This window comes from Spinacia oleracea, chromosome 2, assembly GCF_020520425.1.
Source record: "Spinacia oleracea cultivar Varoflay chromosome 2, BTI_SOV_V1, whole genome shotgun sequence".
NCBI lineage: Eukaryota > Viridiplantae > Streptophyta > Magnoliopsida > Caryophyllales > Amaranthaceae > Spinacia > Spinacia oleracea.
The window spans coordinates 112,813,511-112,823,864 of record NC_079488.1 but is presented as its reverse complement, the minus strand read 5'-3'; the positions used below and the strand labels follow the sequence as shown (position 1 = coordinate 112,823,864).

At 34.3% G+C, this 10,354-nt stretch overlaps 1 protein-coding gene and 1 non-coding gene across 2 annotated transcripts; one reads left to right on the top strand and one right to left on the bottom strand.

Annotated features, from left to right (window-relative positions):
• Window positions 1-36: 36 nt before the first annotated feature.
• Window positions 37-110, top strand: TRNAV-AAC (transfer RNA valine (anticodon AAC)). The gene has a single exon. It is a non-coding gene; the product is annotated as a tRNA-Val (tRNA).
• An 835-nt stretch (window positions 111-945) lies between these two features.
• Window positions 946-5,557, bottom strand: LOC110798447 (lysM domain-containing GPI-anchored protein 1). The gene is made up of 5 exons (XM_022003648.2): window positions 4,601-5,557; window positions 3,272-3,389; window positions 2,690-2,851; window positions 2,549-2,580; window positions 946-1,405 (listed from the first exon to the last, which is right to left on the bottom strand). Exons 1-5 carry the CDS (start codon window positions 5,271-5,273, stop codon window positions 1,119-1,121), a joined length of 1,272 nt encoding a protein of 423 aa, XP_021859340.1. The 5' UTR covers window positions 5,274-5,557; the 3' UTR covers window positions 946-1,118.
• Window positions 5,558-10,354: the final 4,797 nt, after the last annotated feature.

Sequence of the window (10,354 nt, the reverse complement as noted above, 5' to 3'; positions counted from 1 at the left end):
GTTATATGTGTTAAACTCAACTAATAAGCATCAGTTGGTTTCGTGGTGTAGTTGGTTATCACGTCAGTCTAACACACTGAAGGTCCCCGGTTCGAGCCCGGGCGAAGCCACTATTTTTTCTTTTGTTTTTTACCTTTTAACATTCTTTTGTTGTTGACTTATTTACAACCATGTCCCTTGTCCTTGCATGAGGTAAGAATTAGAATGCGAATGGACTATATTTATAAAGAAAAAGTCTTGGATGAGACTGTCTCACACTAATTTATTAAGAGACGTTAAAAAAATTAAGCGAAATCATCCACAATACACTCTTTCGCATCAAGTTGGGAGACCTTTGATACTTCGCCACTTATAAAAGATAGGGGAGAAAGGAAATACAATATTTGCATTGTCACCCTATCTCCCCACCTCCATTAGTTCGCGTCTTTTCAAAACATTTATGACGAGAAAGTCTTAGGTGAAACCGTCTCACACTAATTTATTAAAAAAACATTAAATAATCCAGCAAATCCACCCATAATATACAAAGTTGCCTCACTTGTGGTCACTTCTTCTCACCTAGTGAGTTTTCGAGTTGACATAGCACGCATGATAGTACCTTGATATAACTTCAAGCTCGCTACGTTTCACTTAAAGTAATAACGACTTAAAAGTTAAAACTAGGATATGGTGTAGGTGAAGGTACTTTAAGGCCCTGACTTTTTTGCTTCATTTCAATTTCATGGCTTATTTTTCAGTTCATGAGCATTCCATTGTTCTGTTCAGTTTAGTTCAGTTCAAAAGAAAATGACCTAACTTGTTTAAAGGAACACATAAGTTACTACCGGTAACACTAAAATGAATATGGAATAACATACGGAGTAATTCTTATATCCAGCTTCTGGTCATTCAGAACTCTCCACAAGTTCAGGAAGTTATATCAAGAAAGGAGAAAACAACAGCCAATTGCAGAAACCCAGTTTTGTCATTGAACAAAGATCACATTACATGATGAGTTTAACCAAATTCTCTACTAATAATACCCAAAAAAAAACTCACCAATTAAGCATCCAAGAATTAGTAATTGTTTAAAATTAGGTCACATAGATACAACAAACAAGTCCAACCTGACCAGAACATTAGAACCCTTGGCGAGCCACGAGGAGCACACATAAAGCAACCGTGACGTGGGAGGCGGCAGCAAATGGGTTTACCAAAGAGGAAGCTGAGGTGGAACCCCCGAAGCTTGCAACGGGCCCGCTTCCTGGAAGCGAACCTAACGGGGGCAAGCCCGCGGTTCCGGATCCGGGTATCATAGTTCCTCCTGCGTGTAAGGGTGATGGTGATGGAGCGGATGCCGGGGCGTAAATGGAGTCACGGGTAGCTGTAGTTGGAGGTGGAGTTACTGCAGGGAATTGCTGAGGGCCTGTAATGTTTCAAGATTTGAACAGATCAGAGTCAATAAGTGTATCAATGATACAAATTGTGAAAGTAGAAAACTTGGGTATGTAATGCATGGCCACTTGAAAAAAGGAGTAACCTAGAATTATTTCTGATCATTACTGCATTACATCTAAGTAAAGATGGCTGTGGGATGGGCTGGCCGAGGCCTAACCCATCACGATACGAAAAAATAACCGCCTAGCACGGGCACGAAAAAAGCACGGGTACAAATTCGTGAGCCGGGCCTGGGTTGCATTTTTTTGGAAAAAGCATGACAAAGCACAGCACGACCCGACCCACCCAGCACGACAAAGCACGTTAAATTTAGTAAAATTAGGCTTAGGCACGACGGCCCGACACGAGGGACCTTGGACCTGGCCCTATTTTTTACATTTCCGACTCGGCACGGCCCATCCAAATGCAAAGTGGGCATAGTGCGGCGGGCCAGTTCAGGCCATGGCAGTGTGCCCGACCCGGCCCACGACCATATTTACATTCAAGTATCCAACTGCCTTTGTTTTTTTTTTTTTTGTGTGTGACGGCAAACTGCCTTTGTTAAATATGTTGATGTAATACTCCCTCCGTATTTTTTCAGGAGTCACACCTACCATTTCCGGCCGTATTTTATTAGGAGTCACACTTCAATTTTTAGTAACTTTTCTACCCCGCTTTCTAATTATTTAATATATCTAATTATGAGTATGGTACTAGTACTAGATTTTTCATGATACGAAAGTTTTTCCCTATGCACATTACGTTTATGGCTGTTCCTTATGGATTTCAGACTCTTCTTGTTGATGTGGATGTATGGAACCTCAGAAATCAACGCAACTTATAAATTATTGCATTATCAGACCTCATACCGTATCTTTTGAATGCCTACGGGCAGCATAGTTTTTTAGAATACCACTCAGATTTCCAGAGACTAACAGCACAATGACTCAAGCAATGCAAACTCATAACGCGGAAAAAAAAAACTTAATCATCCTTAAAAAAAGCAAATTAATCAGGAAGTTACAGAAGCATTAAACTGGATACAAGATGTAAGTATGTAACCCATGCATAAACATCCAACAATCGGCATACATATACAATTCAAACTTGTGGCATTAGTTCAAGGTTTTACCTGGGCAGCGAGGTTGAAGGGATGTTGACAACCTGAAGAGCACCAATAAAATATTTCATCCAGAGAACTTTCAACCATAAATCACACACTCAAGAAAAAAGAAGGAAATATGACAGCTAATAAACAAACATATTAACATACGTTGTAAGAATCGTGCCATTTGCGTAACCATTGTAATTACAAGAAGTCACATTGCAACCAGCACTGCTTTGTTGAATAGTAGAATTCCCAAGCATAAGGTTGCTACCAGCGCATTGCATACTTGAACAAGATACTGCCAATGATGCTGGCATGCAATACAGACTGTAAACACAACCACACCGTGTTGAAATGAAGTTAATCTACAAATAAGACAATGCCTTCAAAGAAGAAGAAATGTGAAGCATCTATAATAGTATTAGTTACTCCCTTCGTTCCTAAATAAGTGTCTCATTTTATGGAAAACATGGTATTAAGAAATGTGAAAAGTGTGTAAGAAAAACAATGATTGTGAGTGTTTTTATGGGGATGGGGATAAAGTAGATGATTGTTTATTGATAAAATGCAAATAAAAAGTGGATGCGGAGATGGAAAAGTGGGAAAAGTGTAGAATGTGTAAGAAGCCTAGTCATGATTTATGGAAAAGTGGGATAAGTGTATGTCTAAAATAGAAACCGAACACTTAAATAGGAACGCACGATTAGGAATACAAGACACTTATTTAGGAACGGAGGGAGTACTTACTTGCGGCTCCCTGGGCCGCAACTGCACTGTACACAGTGACTTGCTGAGATTGCATAACTTCCATTTGGAACAATCAAGCCATAATCAGAAGCAGAACTCGGAAAGTTCGATGCGCACGCTGCAGGGAAATGACAAAATTAGAAACTTATCCATCATGCCATTGATTAGATATAGTAAGGAATTCAACATGTAGAAACCTCATTGCTTGTTTGAATACACTTTTAATTGACAACATGTAGATTGCAGGCACTCATTCACTCAATCACCAAAGTAATGTACCAATTAAGCAAGCACAACATTGAAACCCAGATACATGTATAATGAAATAACCACATTGACCTACTAAAATCCAAAGGTGTGTAATGAACTAATGAATCGCTCCCTTTGTTTCAAATGTAAGTCATTTAAGCCAAAAAAATTGTTTCGAACTACAAGCATGCATACAACATTATACAGAGTATATCACTTTATAAACTCAAGGTAACATCATAGGTCATTACACCTAACAATAGTGCCAAATATAAACATAATATAATTCATCACTTCAAAATAACAATGCAGTTTTGACTAGACTTAACTGACTGAATTCTTAGTATGTCTACAGTGTTTCTGACTATTTGATGACACTCGGAATACTAAAAAGTTAATACGACCTTGTCCAAATGCTCGTATTTTTCAGACAAAGGTAGTAGAGTGCTACAATTCTACTCCTCGACATAGCCTTGCTAAAGTGCATAGTACAAAGCGTTCTAGCAACACACTTTTCCTACTAATAAGCACTTAGATTATCATAAACATTAGAGACTCAATCCAATCGAGAATATCGTAATGTAGACCTTTTTTCAGTTAGTTTAACTTTCTATACACTGAGCATCAAGTCCCAATTCGTGGACTGTGGACACGGTGAGCATGGTGCACCCAAAAGAACATATGTGCACATGCAAAAGAACATGACATTGTGATAAAAAGTACATGCCATATATTATTTCGCTTTGTATTAAATGTATAAATAATACAAATATTCATGTTCTTTTCATGAAAGGAAATGTTTTGTTACCTATGTGCTTGTGTTCTTAAGGTGCACCATACGCGCATCAAGTCCTCATTAACAACCAATTTCATTGCAAAATGCATAACAAATATATTTCCTAATATAGTATTATGCATTAAGATTGCAATTCATAACAAAGTCAAGTTTCAACCAGTATTATTAATGCTTACCTACTGCTAACTATTTTTACATTGTAATACTTCTTATTATGAACTGAATTAAGCATTTCCCAACAACAAAAACATAAACAAAAAAGAAAACCAAGACAGTATTCTCACCAGACAATGGCACAGAAAGTATATCCCCAGGAAAAATAGCAGTACTTCCCATAGCATTAACATTCATCAAATCAGTAATAGTATTCCGATACATCGCCGCAATACCAACCAATGTATCAACAGGCTGAACAACATATGACAAATAGATAGCAGGCAAAGAGTTATCAGTATTATTAAAACAAGTACAAGGCAAAGGCACAACCAAACTCTGTCCAACATCAAGAACAGAAGAATCAGTAATGGAGTTAGCTTCTTTAAGCTGATCAGCAGAAACTAAACCCCCATAAATGGTGTCAGAAATCGAGGTTATTGAATCAGAAGGCCTGGTTTTGTAATGGGTAGAGACTGATTTTCTGATTCCATCAACACAGGAGCAACTAATTGGGATTCTGAGGAATAGTTGTGAGGGTAAAATGTGGTTTTCGACATCTGGGATTGAAATGTCGACTGAGTTTGCTGTTAGGAGAGAGATTGGGTCGATTCCGAAGAGGGAAGCAACTTCGGAAACTTTGAGGTCTGTGTAGAGAGTGTAACCTAGCATTGCATTGCAGGAGTCTGAGTTTGAGCAGGGTTCAATGGTTGATTTTGAGGTGATAATTGATGGAATTGAGATGATTGTTAGGATGAATAGTGTGAAAAGGAGTTGATTTGAAGTGGGGTTTGAGTTTGGCATCTTTTTTTGGTTCAAATTTGAGTGAGGAAAACCCAGAAAGTAAAAAGTTTGGTTTATTTGGTGGGTGTTTGTTAACTTGAGCAGAAACTTTCTGGGTTTTGACAGATTTTTCTGGGTTTTTTGTGAGGTTGAAGAAGATGCAGTTAACGGTAAGAAATTTGAAATGGGAACAGAGAATTCGAGGGTTTTGAGGGTTTGTGGAAGGAGAAATGGAGAAGACTGATAAAAGTGTAAAGTGGAGAAGAAGGGGACAACAGTTGTGCAAGACAGAGGTGTTTGTGGGGGTCTTGATTTTCGAGCTTTTGTCATTTGTTGTGTGAAATTGTGAGAGAGAGAGATAATTTTGACATGTTTGACCATTTTACCCTCTGAGGGAATTTATTACCACGTTTTGACATGTTTGACCATTTTATCCTTTTGATGGATTTTATTACCACGTTTGTAATGGAATCCAAGATCATAGATGTACATGGCGCTCTTACTCAATTCATAAATCAATATCGTTATTAATCCACTTCATTTAAAAAATGTGATAAAGGGTTTGCATAAGATTTGAACACGCGATATCCACTTTTAACAGCACATGTTATCCAATTGAGGTATTTATTTTTATATGTTATCTTTGCAAAAGTAATATTAATATAATACAGAAAAATTATCTCTTTTACATGTCGCTGGAATGTACATTCTTTTTTAACAATTTGTTAATTGTGGTTGTGTACTCGTGTTCACTTATCTTGATTAACTATTTGGTAATAATGATTATTTTATTTAATGCGATGAGCCAAGTGCTATCATTGGGAAGGTGATACACATACGGAGTACTTTTTTTGTGCGAATGAACCACAAGCGTAATATAAATTAACCACGAAGCCAATAACTCATTGCAATTGGTTGATACACATACAATTGGTGTAAATAGTCTCAACATACAAAACCAACCAGAACTATTGGATTAGATCTAGTGAAATTTTTGGGTTGGGAAAATAGGAGGTGGAGCCGGCAATTGCACCATTGGTAGATTTTTTGGCGGTAAACCATCAACCAAATTTTATCTGGCCAAAAACCACAAAATAAATCCTTTATTTTTTTTCTAAAGAAAACAATATTCATGTGTAAATAAACTATGTACTTCTTGATTACAGTGCTTATAGAATCCAATTAAATTTTCTGTTACCACATGAGATCATATCTAATAAGGGATCATAAGCCAAGAGAGGATGGTTATTTTCGTAATCATGTTTTTGGTGTCCCAAAAGATTTTACTAAACTACCCTCTATGTTATTTAAGCATAACTATTAATGAAAATACCCCATAAATATAACCATTAATGTAAATATGTCAGAATTTGTAATCCTTTCGTATCTCATGTAATTAGATAGGTGATTAGCCGTTACCTAAGTTATAGCCTATAATTAATTACGTAGATTAGTTGTATATATGTTGACTTATGTCATTCTCATCAATCAAGGAATATCGTCCAATAATATATGTGGCTAAATATGATATAGAGAATAATATACAAAATATACATATAATCTATCTGTCAAATTTAAATTGAAAAGGGTCGTAAGACAAATATTCGAAAAATTAAAGCTCCATGCATGATTTTACACAATTTTATTTTACAATCCCCATTTGGTATTGTGAGAGCTTCTAAATTGTACTTCGTATTTGGTTGTCAAACAAAAAGAACGTAAAAATTCTATATGGTTCATTTTGTTATATATTGGTTGATCACATTTAATCTCACTGTTAATTTTTCTTTCTTTTCGATGGTAGCCATACCTCGAGTCGTTCATAATCAAAATACACAAATCAGAAAGAGAAAGTTTATTTTATAATAAGGGCGCATTAGAGGTGATACGAAATAAGAGGGATATGTAGTATTATTATTATATTATAGAATAGAGATAATATGTAATCTCGCACGCATCGCGTGCATATAAAACTAGTATTTAATAAAGAATCAAGGAGTATACAAACATTTAATGTAAATTAGTTGATTTATTGTGCTTTTATTAATTTCTTTTTTATTTTACAGGTACATGCATCTAACTTGTAAATTAGTTGGTGATTATTGTGTTTTCATTAACTTTTTTTTATTTACGGGTAAATGCATAAAACTTGTAAATTTAGTGTAGACGTGAGACTAACAAAATATTGGAGGGTCACAGGGATAAAGGGACATTAAGGTTACATGAGAAACAATGAAATCAAATGTCAAATTAATAAATGACAAGCCTTAAGATAACAAAATAAAAAAATTAACGATGATCTGAAATTCTGAATAGGTCTTTAAATCAGTCATTACACAAATTAAAAAGGTAAAGTTTAAAATTAGCATTCATCCACTCATCTAATAAATAATACACAAATTCTTATTTACAAGGGTTGTACAATAAATATTATACACTAGAGTAAAAGTTAACTCAAAATGCTTAAAAGTAAAGCTTATATATGTAAAAGTTATCTATTTATAGTATTTTTTTTTTTTCATTTTAATAAAACTTATTTCTTCAAAATCACTAATAATGTATAAAATTAATCATATAACCATTTAAAATGTTTATCTATCAACTTTTTTTTACTAATATAAAAGTTAATCAAAACTAGGTTAAAGTTACAAGAAAATGAATAAAAGTTATATTGGTGTACAATAAATTTATTGTGCACCTTGTGCACGCAAGACCTTTTGTAAATAATATATTGGTATCAAAGACTCAAAGATAACAAAGAACATAAACAATCTATTAATTTTTTAATGAATAATATAGATCAGACATGTTTTTTTTAGTGTTTGTAGTTGGAAAATAAAAAGTAATTTTAGTGGAAAACATTTAATGTATATTTTGATATTTTTTTTGTTGATATTTGAGGGTCTTCCATTATTTGTTCAGTTTCTAACATTAGAGAGAGTTACTCTTTTAATCAATTAGATGACTCGAGTTGCAAAATAACCTTTGTCAACTTTCTGTCTTTATTGGCACGATTATCGATTTTTTTTGTTACGACTTTGATGACTTTTTCCCTCCTTTTATTGAGCTTGGGGAGGTTCTTCCAAATACCAACATCTTTGAAGGATAAATATCATGGAAGAGATAGTCGGATATTAAAAAGATTGATAAACAACTCAAATTTTTTTCGTGGTGAATCAAAGTGAAAAAATGTTGAAAATAACAAAGTTGAAATGTGTTTTGTACATTTGTTGTATAACGTACACCATGTTTAACGGATCAATTCGAAATAATTATATTTTGTTAAGTCGTTATTTTTAATTTGTGTCTCGTATTTTTTCTCAATAACACATAACAAATAAAAATAAAATTTATTTCATTATAAATATTTTATAATTGTAAATTATTGTTTACGGGTACTTAATTATACTCCGTAAACTAATATATTAAAATACTAATATCCGTGCAAAGCATGAGTCCTAAGCTAGTTGATAATTAACAATGCGATTCATTATCCATTCGTTGAATTTAAGTAAGCTCCTAACTTCATTTCTACTTTTCCAGTAAGTAGCACATCCATAGAAGAAGGAAGGACCTTGATTCCGCTAAGATATCCAATTTGGTTCTAATCCCTTGTTTCATTGTTAGAGATTCAAATCAAATTCCATTGAAATTGAGTTTCGGAGCTTCGAAACTTCAGTAACATGCGAAGTCAAATTTGATTGAGAGTCTAGCAAGTCCTTATTTATATTATTCTAATCAATATTATGTTGTTGTTTGTAACCCAATCACCATTTATTGCATCCATGAAGTGTGCATGTTCCTGCGTTTTGTTTGAAAGAAAAACATTGAAGAACCTGCAGCGCACTCCAACCACGAGTTCTCAATAAGAATACTGGCTTGCGGGTTATCAAGGCATTATGCCTTCATCTTGCATCAGGGGCGGATCCATGTTGCACCTTGGGTAGACATTTGTCTACCCTTCCCCCCAAAAAAACTAGTAAATGTGCTGAAAATACAAAATTGTTAATTTATATAAGTAAAATTTAACCCATAAAAGACACACAATAGCAATTGCATCTTAGTAGTTATAACTACTTGATGTTCTTTACGTTTATCATACTCTATGTAATACACATGAAATATATTTTATTTTATACGTAGTATGTAAACTATAGAGTACGTATGGTATGTAATATCATCTTATAAATGTCTACCCTATTTTAAGATTCTGGATACGCCACTGTCTTGCATGGTCTCCTTTTGACAGCAGATCTCGAGTCACACTCAAGAACAATTGGGTCATGGTCGGACAACAAAATTGGTAAGTTCTAGATCATGGCATCCGGAAACATCAATCACAAAGAGCTAGAACAACTATGTCGAGTCTTCCGTAAATTGTGGCATTCCCTATCGATTATTACACCAAGTGAAATAGGACCCATGGAATAGTAAATCAGTGAGCCCACACTTTATTTTTCACTTAGAAAGTTAGTGAGCCCCTAAAATTGTTGAGTTTCCACCCAACTTTTGTGTATTATTCTCTATTTGGTTGAAATCCTCTAAGATCATAATTTCTCCGGAATAAGACCAATTGATATTTCTTAGGGTGACTCAAATCAAGTTTCTTTCCATAAATAAGGTGAGCCCATAAACACACAAAACATAATAAGTCTTTTTCAATTCATCACAAATATTACAGGTATGTAGTTTAAATCCTTGAATAAGATGGAAACAAAGATACTACTAGACTAACAAAGGAAAATACCCCATTTTGATCATCAACATCAATACCAATACAATTCTTGAAACTAAAAGAAGATAAAATAGGTTCCAAGTAAGCCATAGAGCTTTTTGATTCACTATGAAAACAAAAATAGTCTAGCCGCGTTTGCCAACCACTCTATGAACGGAATTGAGGGGATGTTGATATCATAGGTTACTTTTTAATGCGAGCCTTACTTTAATTGTGTTTCTTGATATCTTTTGAAGGATATTCAACTTTTTAAAACATATGTGAACATTCAAATCTCGGTATTCCCCTTTAACGTACATTGATTTATTTGTAATATTATTATTTCTTAATAATACACCACAAAATTGTAGATGAAAATAATTTCTTT

Bases quoted from the DNA above. Each gene is read 5' to 3' on its own strand.
- LOC110798447 (XM_022003648.2), bottom strand. From the start codon at position 5,273: ATGCCAAACTCAAACCCCACTTCAAATCAACTCCTTTTCACACTATTC. The intron at 2,581-2,689 runs GTATGTTAATAT...GGTGCTCTTCAG, and splicing joins AATGGCACGATTCTTACAAC to GTTGTCAACATCCCTTCAAC. The intron at 1,406-2,548 runs GTAAAACCTTGA...GAAACATTACAG, and splicing joins CCTTCAACCTCGCTGCCCAG to GCCCTCAGCAATTCCCTGCA.